The 20505-nt window shown below is 45.1% G+C and overlaps 1 protein-coding gene and 1 long non-coding RNA gene across 4 annotated transcripts in view; both read left to right on the forward strand.

Moving 5' to 3' along the window:
- Positions 1–20505, forward strand: part of Larp1 (La ribonucleoprotein domain family, member 1) — an 88617-nt gene that overhangs the window by 54043 nt on the left and 14069 nt on the right. For all 3 annotated transcript variants that reach the window (XM_017314797.2, NM_028451.1, XM_006534334.3), the window contains exons 2-9: positions 12931–12992; positions 13230–13295; positions 14018–14192; positions 14770–14898; positions 14976–15182; positions 15284–15446; positions 16446–16590; positions 20235–20409. In XM_017314797.2, coding sequence (XP_017170286.1) covers positions 14069–14192; positions 14770–14898; positions 14976–15182; positions 15284–15446; positions 16446–16590; positions 20235–20409 — 943 coding nt within the window. In that variant the 5' untranslated portion in view covers positions 12931–12992; positions 13230–13295; positions 14018–14068. The remainder of the gene's footprint in view (positions 1–12930; positions 12993–13229; positions 13296–14017; positions 14193–14769; positions 14899–14975; positions 15183–15283; positions 15447–16445; positions 16591–20234; positions 20410–20505) is intronic.
- Positions 209–10563, forward strand: Gm51897. Its single transcript, XR_003949683.1, has 2 exons — positions 209–315; positions 1777–10563. It is a non-coding gene; the product is annotated as a predicted gene, 51897 (long non-coding RNA).

Here is a 20505-nt window from a genome sequence, read left to right on the forward strand (position 1 = left end):
GACTCTTTAGGTGTTTGCATGCTTTTTTGCTATTTTGTTGTGTTCTTATATCTCTACCTCCCTTCCAACACTTATTCTACCCTCATTTCTTTTATTTATTTATTTGTTTGTTTATTTATTATATGTAAGAACACTGTAGCTGTCTTCAGACGCACCAGAAGAGGGCATCAGACCTCATTACCGGTGGTTGTGAGCCACCGTGTGGTTGCTGGGATTTGAACTTCAGACCTTCAGAAGAGCAGACGGGTGCTCTTACCCACTGAGCCATCTCACCAGCCCCCTCTACCCTCATTTCTAACAACCCCTCACCACTAGGTAAGAAAGAAAGAAGGCTAGGAGGAGAACAGTGGTATAGACCTCTGTAGGCTACTTCCTGTTGATTAGGGTCCTCCAGGTTTCTTGGGGCAAGTCCAGTCTTCATTGTCAGAATATCCAGCAAATCAGCAATCCAGCAACAGCAAATGTAACAGCAGGGGGTCGTAGCAGCTGCCACAGGCACACTTATAGCTCTCACATTTGTACCTTCTCCAGAGCCCCCAGAATTAACCCATATACAGCTGGCAAAAATCATGCCCTCCCTAGAGCACAAGACAGTTATAGCTAATGCCTGTGGACAAACTGAAGCAGCTCCATGTCTCACACCTGATGTTAAAACAAAAATATTCGCCAGGCGTTGTGGTGCACGCCTTTAATCCCAGCACTTGGGAGGCAGAGGCAGGCGGATTTCTGAGTTCGAAGCCAGCCTGGTCTACAAAGTGAGTTCCAGGACAGCCAGGGTTATACAGAGAAACCCTGTCTCGAAACCCACCCCCCCCCCCAAAAAAATCTAAACCAACCAAACAAAAACATTCACAAAACTGGGTTTTTAAAGAAACCAAACCTCTCACTGCATCCAGGGATCAAGAGTTGGCTATGGTCTTTTGGCATGAGGAAGGATGTTGTTAAAGGCTGCAGTGGCCTACCAACTACTTTGTCCTGCTGGAGGTTGGGACAGGTGGTCTAGGACAAACCAGTACCAAGCAGCTCATCAACCACTGTCCAGGTCTTCAGAGTACTTGGCTTGGGTTCTGCATTTGTTCTGCCTGGTTTTTCATCCAAGTCTTGGTAAGAGAACCCAAACCTAGAGTTTTTGTTTGTTTGTTTTCCTTTTTCTTCATCCCCCTCCTCCCTGAGACAGGGTTTCTCTGTGTAGCCTTGGCTGTCCTGGAACTCACTCTGTACACCAGGTTGGCCTTGAACTCAGAAATCAGCCTGCCTCTGCCTCTCAGGTGCTGGGATTAAAGGTGTGCGCCACCACTGCCCGGCCCAAGCCTAGAGTTTTAAGTCTTGTTTTAGGGCAGAGTGATCCTTGGATGGAGACAGCACTGATCTATCTCATTGTTAGCTTGGTCAGCTCATACCAGTTCCTACGCGAACTCAGAAATCTGCCTGCCTCTACCTCCCAAGTGCTGGAATTAAAGCACCACTGCCTGGCTATTTTTATTTATTTATACAGGTACACTGTAGCCCTCTTGAGGTACACCAGAAGAGGGCATCAGATTCCCTTACAGATGGTTGTGAGCCACCAGGTGGTTGCTGGGAATTAAACTCAGGACCCCTGGAAGAGCACTCTCTCCAGTCCCAAGCTTTCATTCTCATTGGACAGCCACTGTTGGGAGGTTGGTGTGAAGCTAAACCTCAAACCTAGCCCAGATTTACTCCCTGTGACCTTGTGTCTGTCACAGCCTTCAGTTCCAAAAGGCTCTGCCTTCTCAACCTTACCATTGTTTATTCCAGGAGCTGAAGTACACACTGGCTGCTAAATTCCTCTTCCTTGACTCTGTGCTCCTGTCATTAAACTACTTCTCTTGCAAATGTGAGTGAGCCCTTAGCAGTGCCGGAGACCAGGCCCTTTCTCTATGGAAGGGAATCTATTAAAACTGGAGGTTCCTGCCGCACACCTTCCCAGGTGAATTTTGAGGTCTGGAAAGAGCCTATCCCTACCTGTATTTGATCCTTAGACCACAGAAATGCCACGGCACTGTATATTTTAGTGGTTATATTTCCACAGCTGTGTGTAGGCTTTTTCACTCTGGAATCTAGTTGAGTGTCAACGTTGAGAGGGCCTGTTTGTGTTAACAGCACCACCATAGTTTCGTTTTCTTTTGAGTTTGTCTGTGTACCTCTGGCTGTCCTGGAACATGCAGAGCCCCCTGCCTCTGCCTACCAAGTGCTGGGATTAAAGATGTGTCACTACCACCAGGTGCACAACTCCACCATCTTATTAGTATTAATTTTAGAAGCTCTTAATAAACAGAGCTTCTAATAGACAGGAGGCAGTGATCCTCACCTTCTGACCCGTCATGGAAGCCAGGTTTAACACATAGCATAGAGTAACAATAATAATGTACTGTAAACTAAAAAGAAATACTAGAATAGGGATCCAGCTTTACCAGCTCCTGGCATAAGAAGCCCTGATTTTAAAATGTCAAAGGTTGTGGTTCCAGGTAACCTCTGCCAAATTAATCTGTTGTTTTAAAACCAAAGTAAGTGTCAAGTCATGTACCAGACTACCTTACCTTAGAATTACACACATTGGCATTGCTTGATCCGCACGGGTCACATTACCAGTGCTGCTGCTGCTTCCCCTTTTCTTTTCTGTTTGTTTTTTTTGAGACAGGATCTCATTATGTAGCTCTGAATATACTGGAACTCAGATCTGCCTGCCTCTGCCTCCCAAATGCTGAAATTGCAGGTGCACATCACTATGCCCAGCAGATACTTGTTCCCATCATTCTGAGCAGGCAGCTCTAGAGAGTAGAATGAATAATCTACATGCTGATGGTATTCCTTCCACTCTTGAAACTCTTGCTAAGGTCTTTAGTCTAGTTTCAAAGGAAGATTGTCTTCCCGGATAGATGACTGCTTTGAGGTAATCAGTGTGTGGAGTAAATACCATAGAGAGGGAAGTCTGGAAGGACTGTAGGCCACAGCCTACCCTTGTGGTAGTGGGTGTTCTTGCCAAGTGTTCAACTACTTTTGAGTTTGGACAGAAGGCGGTGGGTCTCACCTCCTGACTCCTCGTGGAAGCCAGGTTTAGCATATAGCATAGAACACCAGGTAAGTTTGGGCTTCAGATAACTGAATCTTATGAGTTATTTAGGTTTGTCCTGACTATAGTGTAGGGCATAATTTAACAATTCTCAGTGCCTGTACTACATTCAGATTTAACTGGGTGTCTTCAGTGTGATCTGCCAGCCACACTTTTCCTGTTTTCCTCTATTTCCTGAAAGACTTGAGAATTGCTCAAAAGATATGAAAAATTGCTGCTGTGGCCCCCCTGAGCTTATTTGACAGCAACAGTCGTGTGAGTGAATATCATGCAGTCTCAGCGAGCTGCCTGCCTGTGCCTGAGTTTATCATCAGTCCTTGATGATCTGTTGCTCACATAAAGCTTACCACGCTAGGGGTACATAAGATGTATTGGTTAGTTTTGACCCATCTGCCCAGGCCTTGTGTGTTAATGGTGGCTGTTAGCACATTCAAAGATGGGTGTCGGCCGGGCGTGGTGGCGCATGCCTTTTATCCCAGCACTTGGGAGGTAGAGGCAGGTGGATTTCTGAGTTGGAGGCCAGCCTGGTCTGCAGAGTGAGTTCTAGGACAGCCAGGGCTACACAGAGAAACCTGGTCTCGAAACCCCCCCCCCAAAAAAAAAGAAAAGAAAAAAAATGGGTGTCAGAGTGCATATCTTTAACCCAGTGGCTTGGTAGGTGCATGGTTGGTGGGATTGGCTTGGGATGGGAGTCAGATCCCTTCCACTTTTTTTCTTTTTTGAGTCAGGGTTTAGCGCCAGACTTGCTGTGGTAGCTCAAGTTGGCCTCAGACTTGTGAGCTTCCTGCCTTGCTGCTGGAGACTGTGGGCAGAGCAGCTTGTTACCTGCCCCCCACCCCCTCTGGTCGTGCTCAGGCTTCTCTTCTTCCCTGTTGGCGCAGCGCTGATCGGTGGCCTCTAGGACCCAGGGTTGCTTTCTCCATTCAAGCATTCTAGCTCCCATCTCCTTTTTAGAAACCTACAGGTCCTTTTTGGTCAGGATTTTGGTGCGTGTGAGGAAGCAGGTGTACAATATAAATAAACTTTGTCAGTGGCGCAGGGAACAACAGTTGTTGTGAGGTTGCTCCCTACCCTGTGAGTGGGAATGGGTACACACAGCTTCCTGCGGATAGTACAGGTTTCCCCAATTTAAGAAAGAGCTCTATGTTGGGAAAGAGCAACTTCATGTCCCAGGTACCACCTCAGCAGCCCTTCGCTGCTGCTGCCCCAGGTAGTGCACAAGCTGCGCTCTTCAGGGTGCAGCGAGGATTTTCATTTCCTCTTCAGTTCTAGTTGGACAGGTTGAATCGGTGTCAGTGTACCCATTCCAGTAATCGGGACAGAAAAAGTCATTTCTTGGAGAGTGGTTCCCACGTGCAGAGGCTGAAGCAGGGAGAATTGACACCAGCCTGGGCTCCCCCCCCCCTATTTTTTATTAATAGGCATGAGGATTTTGCCTACATGTATGTACGTGCCATGTCATACATTTTTTGTTTGATCATTTTTTGAGACAGGCTTTTTCCGTATAGTTTTGACTGTTCCTGAACTCACTTTGTAGACCAGACTGCCTCAGAAAGATCCTTTGCCTTTGTAATCTCAAGTGCTGGGATTAAAGTGGGTCTCCACCACCACACTGCAGCCATTGATCTCTCCAACCCCCACCCACCCACCCAGATTTCTTAGACCCTGTTTCAAAGTTTAAAAAAAAAAGTTTGTAGTACTCTAAGCAGTTGGTCATGACCAAGCAGAAATGATCTATGTTAGGGTAGCACCATCCGGGGGACAGTGACCGCGGAATCCAGCTTGCCGCAGAGTACCCCTTTGTCTATGAAATAGGATGGGGCTTGAAAGTGACCTAGGACTTTTGGGATAGCATTGGAAATGTAATTGAGGAAAATATGTAATTAAAAAAAAAAAAAGAAAAGAAAGTGACCTAGGAAGCTACAGGAATATAGCTCATGCAAGTGTTTTTAGGAATGAATTTTTTAGGTAAGGATAGTGATTCGTGCCTTTGTCTTTCATCCCAGAACTCATGAAGTGGATCTTTGTGAATTACAGACCAGCCAGGACTACAGAGTGAGACTCTGTCTTCTCTCCCCCTCTCCCAATGTCTGCCCCAAAGGAATGAAATTTAACAGGTGGCAGTCATCTGTAATTCTAGTAATTGGGAGATGAAGACAGAAGAGAATTCTAGCCTGAACTACTTGAACCGGTATCTCAAAGATCCTCCCTCCAATAAACAGTGACTTAATCAACATGTGTAATTTTGTAGTTTGCTCTTGCAACAGTAAGTCAGTGTTGGAGCAAGGGGAACACTGCGGGCTTGGTGGTGGTGTATAGAATTGTCTAGTGGGCTTCACACTGAACCCTATTGCCTGGGAGTTTGTTGTGCTGTTTGACCTACTACACACTTTCCCATAACTGGCCCTGGGTGCTTAGATTGGTGTGAGAGGCCAGCTGTGTGGCCTGGCTGCATGATTGCAGTGTGAAGGGGCACTTAACCCTATCCCAGAGAGTTGAGAAGTAATCATGTTTAGACAGTATTTACAGCAAGCTTTTGACACAAAGACTGTAATGCTGGATGCTGGGGACCTGCATCCTCAGCAGTTCCACTCTAAGACCCATGGCCTGCTTGTGAGGCAGAATGTGCTGGGCGGAGACTACCTGGGTTTTAGTCCCTCCTCAGCTACCTGTAGTTGAGTGAGCCTCTTTGTGCCTTGGTTTCCTTGTCATTATCATCATAATGATACCCACTTCTTGAGTTTGACATTTGTAGGATGTATCAGCTAGTTATGATAATGGTTTCACAGGCTGAGTTAGAACCTGGTCTAGAATTGCTTTCTAACTTGTATCTTTTTATGGCAGTGGTTGGGGAGGGGTTTCAGAGGAGACTGCCTTGAGACTTTACTATGGTGAAGGAAGGATCAGCCACTTTGCGTTAGCATATATTCTGTGTGAAGGAAGTCTTTCTGTTTGCTGGGAACTAAAAGGTAGCTGGTAGCATCCTTTGGAAGGGAATCAGTTGTGTCTCATTAGAAGATACTTAGAGTCTTTGCATAAGTCAGTGTGCAGCTGAAGGTTGCTGATTTGACTAAAGTCCAGTGTGATCTTCAGGAAAGGCCGATCAGGGTTTCAGCCTTTTATCATTAATCAGCTCTTGAATAGGACTTCAGGGACTGGTACCAGTTGTTGGGGGGGTGGCCATAGCCACCATTGGGCTGTATGGTCCCTGTTTGGGCAGGAGGAGTGGGAACACTGAATGCGTGGGTCACCACAAGCTAAAGATAGTCTGGCCTAGCAGACATCACGTGACTGCTTTCTGGCCTACCCTCTGCCTGAGGACAGATGCACTGTATCACAAGCTGGATGTTGGCCTGCAGCTTCTTTTCTGCAGGGTTTCAAGTCAGTCTGACCTTCTGAAGCCCACTTCTTCCTGCCCACAGCCCCTCCTGAGTTTTTATCTGCAGACATGGGGACTGGATGGGAGGGACAGGGTAGAGAAAGTCCTCTAAGAAGTGGCAGCCAAAGCCACAGAGAGCTCATATAAGGTATGGAAGCTAATTGGACATTCTTTTTGCCTTGTAGAGAAACCTCCTGTTGGGGAGTTGCTTAGGTTTGTAGGGATGGGACAAAGACAGAATTGTTTGTCCATCTTTAGGTTTTAACATGATTCTACCCAGGCTGGCTTGGGAGGGAGAGGCACAGGTGTGTCACCCTCCCTTCCTATAGCTTTACTACCTTTTTCATAGTCAAAGGACTGGGCTGGGGTAAGGCAGAAAGAACCCTGTGCTCTGGTCCAAGATTTGGCTGAGGAGTCTTTGTGGGGCAAAGTCTGTGGTGGAGGATCTGGGTGAGACTAGGGGCTGATGAAGGCCATCACCATTTGACCTTCATGGTCCCTAGCTTCGTTCCCACCCTTTGATGGTGGTTAAGGCATAACCTTTAGAACACACACTCCAGATCTTGTCCTGCTGCTTGACTGTTCTAACCTTGGCAAACACTTGTAGTAGATGTCTTGATTTTCTTGATAATGGGACCAATGAAAGGAACTCATTTGACTTTAAGGATTGTGAGATCCATGTCGTGCTTAAGACATAAGAACCTCACACCCTGCTTGGGATGAAGTTTAGCCTTTAGCCCCCCCCCCCCCTTGGCCTTTTCTGTTATACCTACATAGAGCATCAGCTTTTCGTGTAGCTAAGGAAGATGGTGTTGGGATGGCTGGCAGTGCCCTCACATTCATCTCAAGGCCTATGAGAGCCAGTAATGTCTAGGCTGCTTGTTCTGTCATTACCACCCTCCATCCCCACTCCCAAGAAGGCTCAAACTAAAGGCCAAAGAGTCTTGTGAGGCCAGGCCCCGGGCTAGTCATTGTGCTTCCTGTTGTGAGAACAGCCTGGTCCCTGCACTCATCAGGAACTCTGTTGTCTAGAGCGGTCCCTGGATGGTTAATATGTACTGTGTCCTGAAGAGTGCCTAGTAGAGGGTCTTGGCTTCACTCATGTTCTGGAGGTCTCTAAAAAGGACATTGATTTTGGCTAGGTGGAGGAGGCACTGCTGGAGTTAAGTAAGGGTGGGGGGTATAGCTGGCTGGTTTGTAAATCTTTTGCAGCCAACCCCAGCAGTCCTGCTTAAACTCAACCTATGGGACACTGGTCTTTATTACTAGCACTGGGTAAATCTGGGACCTCCCATTTTGATCCCATTCTGGCTGGCCACCCACTTATTCCTGTATACTTAATTTACTAGCTTATCCCATCCTTCCTTCAGTACTGGTCCATAATTTCAATCCACCCCTACCCATTCTTTGTGCCATGGCCTGATAGGGTTGGATTATTTTATACCTTCTTCACCAAAAACCTTAAGTACTTCCTGGGAGGTTGCAAGTAACTCAGGAGACTTCCAGCCCCTTTTGGGGTAGTCCTTGTTACAAAAACGTTAGCAGCCTTAGGTCTTTCTAGAACTGGACAATACAGAAAAAATAATTGGTAGCCTTTGTACCAGGTCTATAAATGTCCCCATATTTTCCTATTTAGAACTCTGAAGGTTTTCTTCTTTCCTGGGGAGGGGAGTGTGAGGATGTGGGTGGCTCCTTGCCACAGGTCTCTGCCTTGGAGACAGGTTTGAGGCGTTGTGGGCTGTCTGATTTGTATTTTAAGGTGGAAATTGAAGCTGACAGTTTTAGAGACCTGGAATGGTGATCTGCTCGTGGAGAGATGACTTGATGGTCTTTTTCTCTGCTAAGGATGAGGGTAGATTTTGATTTCTTAGGGAGTTCAAATTGTAACATTTAACATTTGTTGAGTGCCTTTACCGTGTGCTGGGCATTCTGTGGCTTGTTTGCTTACATCAGTGGGCCCCTGACGTCAGTATTACCTCCAGAATCACAGAGGTCTAGACAAGGGGTGTATTCCATGTGCTTAACGGTACCATCTGTCTTTCCTGGGTATTTGAGTAAGTACACTGGAAAATGGAGGTTCACAAACATTCCTTCTTCATATGCCCTGCACTGTAAGGGACTTTTACCCCCTAAAGCCCACCCTGCCATAGCTCCTGCTAATAATGCCTTGCAGCACCCACTCTTCTTTTGGTCCTTTCTTTCTTCTGCAATAATGGACTCTTGTGTCCTTCACTCAGGAAAACAATCTTAACAGAGTGAAAAAGAGTTTGCTATGTAGATAGCTTCAGGAAAAAGCCCAGGTGCCCCCTTTGAAAAGTAGACTGTCCTTCAGAGGAACGTTGATGTGCTTCTTTTTGCTTTGTTTAGGTTTTTTCATTATTTGTTTTTTTAATTTGTAATGCGCTTTCTATTAAATTATTTATTTATTTATTTGCCTTTGTTTTATTCAAGACGGGGTTTCTAACAGCCCTGGCTGTCCTGGAACTCACTTTGGTGACCAGGCTGGCCTTGAACTCACAGAGATCAGATTTCTTCTGCTTCCTGAGTGCTGGGATTTATGGCATGTGCCACCATGCCCATTTTAATCCTAATTGTTTCTTTTATGTTTATGAATGTTTGCCTGTGTGGATTTCTGTGCACCATGTATGTTCAGTATCCATGGAGACCAGAAGGAGACATTGGATTTCTTGGAGACAGTTAGGTGTTTGTTTGTTGAGCCTCCATATGGGTGTTGGGAATTGAACTTGGGTCCTGGAAGAGCAGCTGGTGCTCCTAATCACTGAATCATCTCTGCAGCTCCTTACTTTATTTCTTTGTGTGTGCATAGCACACATATTGAGGCTAATTGCAGGAATCAGTTCTCTTCTTCAGTCATGTGGGTCACAGGTGGTGTATACCTTTAATCCCAGCACCCAGGAGACAGAGCCAAGGTGAATGTCTTGAGTTCAAAGCCAGTCTGATCCAGGGCTGCACAGAGGGGGGAAACAAACAACAACAACAAAAAAAAAACACACACACACACAAAACCAAACACAGTTGACTCCTCTTCTAGGTACCTGGCAGCCTCTAATCTTCACGGAGGAGGAAGCCATCCTAGAACTTGGGCCTGCCATTTCATACTGACCCTATAAGCTCAGACTGGGATGTCTGATTGGAAAAAAATAGAGAAGGGCCCTAAATTACAGTAAGACGTGACAGTTAGGAGAGACTTTCACTCATGTCCAGGAAGAGGGGACCTTTCTACTGCCAGTGGATGTCTGGGAATCCATGCCATTTCTTGGAAGAGAATGAAGCCTCTAGTTCCTAGCTATTTCTAGAAAATCCTTCCCATGTATAGCTGGAGTCCCCTGCCTACAAACAGTGGGGTTAGAATTGTTTTCTTTTTCTTTAAAAAAAGATTTATTATTATACATAAGTACACTGTAGCTGTCCTCAGACGCACCAGAAGAGGGCGTCAGATCTCATTATGGGTGGTTGTGAGCCACCATGTTGTTGCTGGGACTTGACCTTGGGACCTTCAGAAGAGCAGTCAGCGCTCTTAACCGCTGAGCCATCTCGCCAGCCCCGAATTGTTTTCTTATATAAGTGACAGTGATGTGTCCTGAGCTTGGCTTGGGTGACTGGTGGCAGGTAAGGCAGGCAGAGTGCTGACTTGGCTTGGTGCAGGATGGACATTAGGGTCCTGCTGCCTTGGAGGCAGTCTGAGGCTCTAGCAAGGAACAGGAAAAAAGAACAGGGCACCATAGTTCCTCTTGGTGGAACTCTGGGATGTAACTCTAATAAACTCTACTAGGACTGTCCTGTGTGACCCAGCAGGCCACTCTACGCTCTCATCAGGTGGATGCTCAAATAGGAATGAACAGGCTCTTCTAGGCTTTCTCTCTGTACTGGAGACAGAACTTGCAGTCCATGACCACGTTCTGCTGAGATCTCAGGGTGATCCCATCAGTACTGTTCAGTTTTGAGAGTTTTTATAAGAAATAAGCTGGCCAATGGAGTATGCATCTGGAATTCCAGCTTGGTAGGCTGTGACAGGGGAATGGCTGGAATGTAGAGGCTGCTTTGGGCTACAAGCAAGACCCTTCCTTAAAAATTTTTGAGAAAATAGCTTTTAAAGGTTTTATTACATTGATTGATTGATTGATTGATTGATTGATTGATTGGGGACCAGTAAGGGGAACACCATGGCATGCCTGTGGAAATCAGAGGACAGCCTGTGAGAGCTGATCTCTATTTCCTGGCGAAGTATGTTTCCCTAGACCAAGAAACTTGAAAAGACCAGTGTCTGGAAACTTTTGCTCTCTTTTTCAGAGGTGATTTTCAGTATACTTCACTTCCAGTCCTTGTGTATGGGGTTCCTGTTGTAAACTTTGTTACTAGCCCTGGGGCTTGCTTTCCTGCTAGCATGTATCAATGCTGTTGAGTACATGAAGAAATGACTCCAGTTATCTCCAGTTATAGCTCAGGTGGGCACTGCGCTGGCCTTGGGCTGAATTGGATGAAGATCTTTTTATTTTTTTGTAATTAAGTAAAGACAGCAGCAGGCAGAAAGGAGGGGATCTTCTGTGTTCTGCAAACGCCACTAACTCTTGGGCCTTACCTGATACATACCCTTTGGGGTTTCTAATCAACCACCCTTCCCATTAATATTGTGTGCCTTCACTATGAAAACTGTTAACAAATTTGCTTCATAAAGTTTTATTGATGGCATTTATCCCATGGTTTAACATGTTAATTATACTGTAATAAACATGGCTTTAATATTAAACTTTTTCCTTATTATCCAAAGTCACCACAGTCCATTTCAGTAAATATAAAAATATATGCTTAATACTTTGTACAATACTGGTTTTTGGTCCAAACAAAACTGGATCAGAAAAGCCAATAAATTCAACTTTAAGAATCCCCAATTTTTTTTAAAGATTTCCAAATGGATTTAGGCAACTTTGAATAATGGGATTTACATAATAAAATCTTTGTCTTTGTGTATCCCTGGCTGTCCTGGAACTTGCTTTGTAGACTAAGCTGCCCTCAAATTTCCAGAGATCCTTCTCTCTGCCACCTAAGTGCTGGCATTAAAGGCATCTACCAGCATACCTAGCTCAGGTGGAGATCTTTATTTAGACCAGTCAGGGAATTACTAGATGTTCGGTGTCTTATCTGGGTCAACCTTGGGTCAAAGGACAGTGGTTTTCTTGCAACTGAGATTTTCTAGTTTTCTGTTGCTTGGCACTACAGGGTGCTGTGGGCTGGGCCCACAACTCCAGCTATCAGAAGGCATATGTCTACCATTAGGGGGCAGTGGTTCCAGTAACAGGCCAGAAGCCAGGAATGCATTGACTTCACAGTTAGGAGTTGAACAAGGACACTTTCTTCTCATTAAAGGAAATGGTCTGATGAAAAACCTTCTTGTGAGGCCAGACAGATTTCTGAGCTTGGAAGCTGGGGCAATTCCTGTCCTGGTATGGCAGAGGAGGGAAGTAAGAGCAGACTCTCAAGGATGTATTTCTTCCTGGGGATCTCTAGAGGAGGGAGGAACAAGACACCCTTAGTTTTCAGACCCTTATCAAGGGCAAACTAACCAGAGTCACTTCTTTTAGAAAAGACTTGCACGCTGTGTTCCTTAAAAGCCATCTTCATCTTTTGGAAGCATCACTGTATACATGCTCCTCTGTTCTATAGAAAACAAGTGAAGTCATCTTCCATTGTGTCTGTCTACACACAACCAAAGGTCGTTATGTTCTAATGGCTATTGTGAAAGTGGATGAATTTAAATTTGGTGATTTCAGTACTGTTGGAGCCGAAATTGTGAATAGCGCTTGCCGTCACTTATATTATTGGGGTTAAATTTAAACGATGAAACAGGCCACGTATGATGGCATAACTTGGGAGGCAAAGCGTGGGGGCGTGGGGGGGCTCTCTGTGAGTTCAGCAGTCAAATCTGCATGACAAGTTCCAAGCTAATCAGGGCTGCACTGTGAGATGCTGCCCCCAAAAATGGAACTTTAGAGTCAAATTGGAGCATACACTTTTCTTTAGAAACAGAAAGTCGTTCTTGCTTCAACTACATGTCAGTGAGGACAAAGCAGGCCTTGGTTTGGCCTTGGGATTGTCTGTTTACATATCTTTAGCTTCCTTTTCTTTGGGATTACATAAGTATATAGAAGGGCTTGATTTCCTTTCCTTATAGATTTTGCCTATAGATTTGGAGCCGCGAGTTGCAGTGTAGATTTGGTTATGGCCTTGAGCCTCAGTTGGTCTCTCATAAAAAATACAGACTCAGACTCTAAAAGGGTTTTTGCACCTCAGAGTTGGGTTGGGCACCTTGGTGGCTGGGCTGTCAGCTCCTATTGTTGCCTTTTCCGCTGTGGGTCCTCTGGAAACCTGTACGTGCATGGTGGGGTGCACATGGTAGTGCCTTAGGCTCTGAACAGCTGATTGTTTTTCTTTGTTCCCACAGAACCTTCTGCTCCAGCCAAGGTGGTGAGGGCAGCTGCTCCTAAACCGCGTAAGGGCAGCAAGGTAAGGATGGGGGGGGGGGGGTCTTCTGTGCCTGCCTGTGGGTGATTCTTGTTCTTGTTCTAGTAAGCACTTCTAGCCCTTCTGTAAAGAGCATGGAAGCATTTTATGAGTGCCAGTACATGGTGTCTGAGTGTACACACTGATGTGGCCCCAATCTCTAAAAGGAACTAGAGCTTGGGTGTGGAGCGAAACGGCAGGCAGAGTAACCCTGCGGCCTTCATAGACTATACCTTGCAGGTTGGTGATTTTGGAGATGCAGTCAACTGGCCTACACCTGGAGAGATAGCCCACAAAAGTGTGCAGGTGAGTGTGAGAAGGGAGGGGTTGGCAGGGTCAGGTATTCTTTATACAAACTTTGTCCAAGAGCCATAAACCTCAACTTTCTTGATTTTTGAAAAGGACAATAGTATACTTCTGAAGTCCCATCTATTCAAAAGAAGGTTAAAGAAGGATGACTATGCTTATTCCAAGAGTTCAAGGCCATCCTGTGTAACGTAGGACACCAACTTCCTTCAATTCTGAACAAACAAATGAAGGCTATTTATATAAGATGGGTGGCAGTAAAATAATTAGGAATTACCATTATGTGAGCCTTTGCCTGGTTTCAGTGGTGGCTCAGTGGGTTTAGGAAACAGCTGTGTTACAGTTTTCCAAAGCCCATATTTTTCTATTACTGTGTCAAGTTTGTCTATGAGTAATTGAAAAAAAAGATATTAGTTGAGGCACCGACTCCAGTTTGGGGGAGTGTGTTTAGCTCCCTTAGACTCCATCAGAAGAGACTCTTGATCAGTTCTGTTCCTCTCAGCACTTTTGTTCTGAGCTAGTAGGTCCCTTATGGTAGACCAACATCTTTTCTATCTCATAGATTTAGGTAGCTAGAGAAATCAGTTGTTCGTCCTTGATGGCTGGTATTGTCATGTCTTGTGGTAGTATCATTTGAGTATGAAAGTTAGGCCTTAGGGTATATCTAGTGTAGCCTGCCCTCATACCTTCCCAGTGACCGCATGTGTCCTTGCCTCCTGTAGCCACAGTCCCACAAGCCTCAGCCTGCTCGTAAGTTGCCACCTAAGAAGGACATGAAGGAGCAAGAGAAAGGAGATGGAAGTGATAGTAAGGAGAGCCCAAAAACAAAGTCGGATGAATCGGGGGAGGAAAAGAATGGGGATGAGGACTGCCAGCGAGGCGGGCAGAAGAAGAAAGGTAAGTGGCATGGTCAGGACCGGGGAAGTATGCCTTTCAGAACTTTGAAATGACCTAAGTTTGAGCTGTTGGAGGATCTGCAGGCCAGGTGTAGCTGTGTGCTCAGCCTTAGTGTGTCTTCTCTTAAGCAGGCTTTTATATTGCTGTTTCTAAAACCTGCTGAAATGACACAGGCCTGACTGCTTTCTCTCAGACAGACCTACTCTGTCTGCTGACTAGGCTTGAAGTGGCAGTTCTAAACTCATTCAGCTGCAGCCTCTGCAGCCTAGATGGTTCCCTGCTTCCTCTCACTCCACCTAGAACGGCCCCACAAAATTGTCACAGGCAGTGATGTGGCACATGTGTGAAGGGAGCCTGGAAAGTTAGTTTTTATTCAGGGCTCCAGAAAGTGAGTCTTACACCTAGAACCGCTGGCCTCCTTATTTTCGAGATTTAAACAATAAAACAGAGGTCTGGTGTTTGGAAAGATGTGCCTATGGCTACCAAATGAGTAGTTAAGCAAGAATTTGGAGGGAAGGAAAAAGCCATGTCTGAGGGGCCTGCTATGCCTCACTGACATGCTTATGCCGTCCCTCAGGGAGCAAACACAAGTGGGTTCCATTGCAAATAGACATGAAGCCCGAAGTACCCAGAGAGAAATTGGCCTCCCGTCCCACTCGCCCACAGGAACCAAGACATACACCCGCTGTCCGTGGGGAGATGAAAGGTATGCACGGTCTGCTATGGAGGGTCTGGATGAGGAGGATACTCTGAGGATTTACCTTGTGTTCCTCCTTACTATAGGATCTGAACCTGCCACCTACATGCCTGTATCTGTGGCCCCACCCACCCCAGCCTGGCAACCAGAGACCAAAGTGGAGCCTGCCTGGCACGACCAGGATGAGACATCGAGTGTGAAGAGTGATGGGGCTGGTGGGGCTCGGGCTTCCTTCCGTGGCCGTGGACGGGGGCGTGGTCGTGGACGGGGCCGTGGACGGGGTGGCACTCGAAGTACGTGAGGCTCCTTTGGGCTCCGGGATGTCCAAGGGAGTGCGGCATGGGGAGTAGGCGAAATTCTTCTCTCCCTCTAATGATGCCCGTATCTCCTGTAGCCCACTTTGACTACCAGTTTGGCTACCGAAAGTTTGATGGTACAGAGGGGCCCCGCACCCACAAGTATATGAACAACATCACTTACTACTTTGACAATGTCAGCAGCAATGAGATTTACAGTATGGACCAGGAGCTGCTCAAGGATTATATCAAACGCCAGATGTGAGTGTGCAAGCTTTTCTGGGGGCCATGCTGGAATGGGGCCCAGAGCAGGGTCTAATGCATGACCATTGGAGTAGCCCTGTTGAAGTGAAAGATGGCTTTCTGTACTTTCACAGAATTCTGTTCATTACCACTTAGGAAAGTAGAGACTACCACTAACAGGCAAGCACCCTGGCTCCCTTCTGTGTTCCCATGGTCACGAAGCAGCGTGTCAGCAGCATGGTGAATGCTGTCAAGCATCTCCTTTAACCATCACTGTAGCCAGGCTTTTTCCTGTTTGTAGGCCTTGTTCTTATCTCATGACTGTTGCAGGCCTGACATAGATGACTTGGATTTCCTGTCCCTATTTTATAGGAGAACAAGCAGTCCAGTAATTCATCCAAAGTCACCGCTAGTGAGTCACAAAGCACAGGCTTAATGCTGTTTCTGTCTGGCTATTATTTTTTGCTCTTATTCATACTGAAGTGCTGGCTCGCAGACCAAAGGAGAACCCATATAAAGAAGCAGGTAGTAGAGTAAGAGGGTTAGTGTTTTAGTAGCAGAATAGTGTTGGACCTGAGTTTCAAAAGAGGATTAGTTTGTTGGGCTCACCTGTGATAGCTGAAAGACTGGGTGATTTGACTCAAAGCAATAGTACATCATTTCTTTTCAGCCTTTAAGCCAGTGATTTTCAAACTTTCTAATGCTGGGACTCTTTAATACAGTTCTTCCTTGTGTTATGGTGACCTCCAACCATAAAATTATTCTTGTTGCTACTTTATAACTGTAGTTTTGCTACTGTTATGAATCATAATGTAAATATTTATGTTCTCTAGTGGTCTTAGGTGACCCGTGTGTAAGGGACACACCCCAGGTGTCACAACCCACAGGTTGAAAGACAGCTGCCTTAAGCTGTCCAGCAGGAGAAGAGTGAAGTCAGGAATGTGAGGTTGTGGGGACGGAGAGGGAGCAGGGAAGGCCCATAGCCCCTCAGTGATGCCTTTTTTCCCCTCCACTTAGTGAATATTACTTCAGCGTGGACAATTTAGAGCGAGACTTCTTCCTGAGACGGAAAATGGATGCTGATGGCTTCCTTCCCATCACCCTTATTGCTTCCTTTCACCGTGTACAGGCCCTAACCACTGACATTTCACTCATCTTTGCGGTATGTCTCTTCCTGGGGATGATGGTGGGAAAATAAGATCCTCATTGTGAGTCCTGAGTTGATGGGTAAACCCTGACAGAGTTCCCACTAACTGTTTCTACTGAGTCCCAAGGTGCCACCATGTTACATACAGCAAGCACCTCACCAACTTCAGCAAGAGTCAGCTATAGCTGATCTGCCTGTGTACCCTTCATCTGCTTTTCCTAGGTCTTCCTAGAGACAATCTAGCTAGCCTTTAGTAGCTACAACATCATTATCACTTCTACAAATAGAACAGGTCTATAACATCATCAGTTACCCCCTTTCAGATTCTCCTCAACTCCTGCTAAATGTTGTTAAAAAGGGGTTTTAAAGATTAGAGTCCAGGGCTGGAGAGGTGGCTCAGTGGTTAAGAGCATGGACTGCTCTTCCAGAGGTCCTGAGTTCAGTTCCCAGCAACTACATGGTGGCTCACAGCCGTCTGTAATGAGATCTGATGCCCTCTTCTGATGTGTCTAAAGACAGCTATGGTGTGTTCATATAAATAAATAAATAAATAAATAAATAAATAAATAAATAAATAAATAAATAAATAAATAAATAAATCTTTTAAGTGCTTTGGAAAAAAAATTAGAGTCCAGATCAGATCTGTGTATTGTCTTGTATTTCCGGCTATCCTTTTATTCTTCCTTGCTAATCATTTGTAGGGTAGACTAGGTCATGTATCCTATACATGCCTACATGTCTCATGGGACAGGTAACATCTCACATGTCTTGAGTTTGGATAACTTAGGGGCATAATGAGATTCAGGGCTTTGTCAATGACATGTGTCTTCTTTGGGGTAGCATATGACAATTATCTCCTGAGATAAAAACTACTGCAGCTATTACAGGGACACTTTTCTTAGGGCTTGCAAAATAGCAGTACTCTAATCCTTCAGTCAACCTTCCCTTAACTTTTGAGGAGAGTTTGAGGAGACCCTTGCTTCTCAGTTGTTCAGTTTACCAGAGGTAGACAAGAGGAAGAACAGGAAGGACGGGTTTATGGGTTTGACCCTGTTCACTCTGTGAACAGTTCATTGAACTCTGAAGTGGTTCCCCAAATCCTTGAAAGGTAACTGGTAGGATTTCAGGACTTTTCTCTTTAGCACTGTATGTTATAAGCAATATAGATTGCCCTGGATACTTTCTCATTTCATTATTGGATCATACTTTGCTTTGCACCCTGCTCCAGGTAGGCTGCCTTTAAAGAAACATTAATTCCTCTTCTGAGTAACTGGTTTGCTATTATTCATACTTGGCTGGTTATCGTTTCTAAGTTGAGTAAAACACTATAGGAGATGGCAATTTTTCTTTTTTAAGAGACAGTTTCTCTTTGAAGCCCTAGTTGTTCTGGAACTTGTTATGCAGATCAGCTTGGCCTGGAACACTTAGAATCCCACCCACCTGGGTCTGCCTCCCAAATGCTGGGTTAAGGGTGTGTACTACCATGCCCAGCTCCCCAACCCCCTTTAAATTCCATGTCCCAGATTGCCAATCCATTTGTTTTAATCTACAGTATATGCAGATTGATTTTTGCTTTCTTTTTGGTAATTTATATATAGTCAGGTGAATGCTACTCCGAGTCATGAGAATATTTTTTTGTGTTACTATTCCTTTAAATTATATGTATTAGTTTTATTTTGGATTCAAGTTTTGAGGATTCTATCAGTCATCATAATTCTAAATTTTTAAAAAATTAAGTAGAACAAATACATGGTTTCAAAGTCTCTACATGGTATATAAGTATTAAAACTGTCATTTTGGGGGAGGGGCATGCCCTCTTAGAGGCAAAGGGAGGTGGGAAAGGAGGTTCAACATTTGGGGTGTAAATAAATAAAATAATTTTTAAAAATTTGTAATTTTTACCCCTTCTGGAATCACCTCAGACAGTCTGCAACCTTTTTTTAAAATTTATATTTACACACACACACACACACACACACACACACACACACACACACACGGATTTTGTTTGTTTGAGACAGGATTTTTCTATTTAGTCCTGGCTCATCTGGAACTGGCCTTGAAGTCACATATATTCCCCTGCCTCTGCCCTAGCCTCTGCTTGCTGAGTACTGGGATTATAGGCGTATACCAACACTGCCTAGCAACACAGATAAATTCTTATTGGTTCTCTACTGGCCTATATTCATCTCCTCCTTTTCTTGCTAAATATGGTGATACATCACACAGGTATTTTACCACTTGTATTGTTTCATTTTATATATCTGGGAGCTAACTGCAAAGTGATGTATAAAATAGATGCATGCTTCCATTCTTTTTAAGTTGAGCAGTGCACCATCCATGGTGTTTCAACCATTTAGATCATGGTTGTTTCCAGGCCTCCTTTACAAGTAAGTAGGGAGGTGGGGGAGAAAAAGGGAAGGGGTTGTCTGTATATATGTCTGTCTGTCAACTCTATGCAGTGCCTGCAGAGGCCATAAGAAGGTAGTGAATTGGACTGGCGAGATGGCTCAGTGGGTAAGAACACCGACTGCTCTTCCTGAGTTCAAGTCCCAGCAATACATGGTGGCTCACAACCATCCATAAAGAAATCTGGCGCCCTCTTCTGGTGTGTCTGAAGTCAGCTACAGTGTACCTATGTATAATAATAAATAAATCTTTTTTTAAAAAAGAGGGTAGTGAATTGCCCCTGGGACTAGAGGTACAGATGGTCTGTGTGATCATGTGGGTTCTGTAAATGGAACCTGAAACTTATGGAAGAGCAGCCAGCTCTCTTAACTGCTTTTTACTAACATGCCGAGAACATATGTCTATAACAGAAGACCTTGTGTATTTAGTTTTCTGTTGGCAAAGATTTTTAGAAAGTAGGGTGGCTGATACAAAGGTGAAACTGCATAGCCCTTTGTAAAGTGTGTCTTGTACACTCTCTCTGCTTCTCTTCCCTGCACAATGCAGGGCACCACATGCTGAGCCTTCCCTTCCCTTCTTTCTCTCAGAAGGTTTCAGAGCTTACATAGAAGATCTTTAAGCTGGGTGTGAGGGCGCTTATAATTATTTCTAGTACTTGAGAAACAAAGGTTGGCAGATCTCCTGAGTCTGATGCCACATTGGTCTACAAAGTGAGTTCCAAGACAGCCAGGGCTACACAGGGGAACACTGTCTTGAAGGAAGGGGGGATGGGATGGGACTGAAAGTCTAATCTTTACTCTTGTATGGGGAGATGATAACTCATAATAATTTAGCTGTGACTCTGAACAACCGTTGTATTATACAAATCTCTGTTTCTCTTAAAATTCAAATCAAAGAGGCTGTTTTTTACCCTGGCCTCTACCTTATACCTGTCTTGTGGTTTAAATTGCCAGAAGGTGGCAAGTGCTTTCCTATTACTGTCACTGTCACTGAACAACCTTTTGCCCAGATCTTGGACATTTTTATGAGTGTTCTCTAGATGTCTGGAAGCTGTTTTACAAGCTTATCAAGCTACTTTGTTTTTCATGTTTGTACCTTTTATGTTCCTGTCAGTTAGGGAAAATGTGACCAGATATTTACTGCTACTGTTGGCCTCCAGGTACTTAGGGACCCAAGTGTCTCCAGATCTGCTGCCCTAAGCGGTCCTCTTCATTTCTTTTCTTCCTTTTCCTCCTCCTCCTCCTCTACAGGCTCTAAAGGACAGCAAGGTGGTAGAGATGGTTGAGGAGAAAGTCCGCAGGAGGGAAGAACCTGAAAAGTGGCCACTGCCTGGACCCCCAATAGTGGATTATTCACAAACTGATTTTTCTCAGCTTCTCAACTGCCCAGAGTTTGTTCCCCGCCAGCACTACCAGAAAGAGACAGGTGGGTGTCCCAGTGGTGGCTGAATATCTTATCCTCCAGTGTGCAGTTACTTCCTGACTGCCCCGGAGAGGACTAGGATGATGAGGCCCCACTTCT

The sequence above is a fragment of the Mus musculus genome, chromosome 11 (assembly GCF_000001635.26).
Source record: "Mus musculus strain C57BL/6J chromosome 11, GRCm38.p6 C57BL/6J".
NCBI classification, from domain to species: Eukaryota; Metazoa; Chordata; class Mammalia; order Rodentia; family Muridae; genus Mus; species Mus musculus.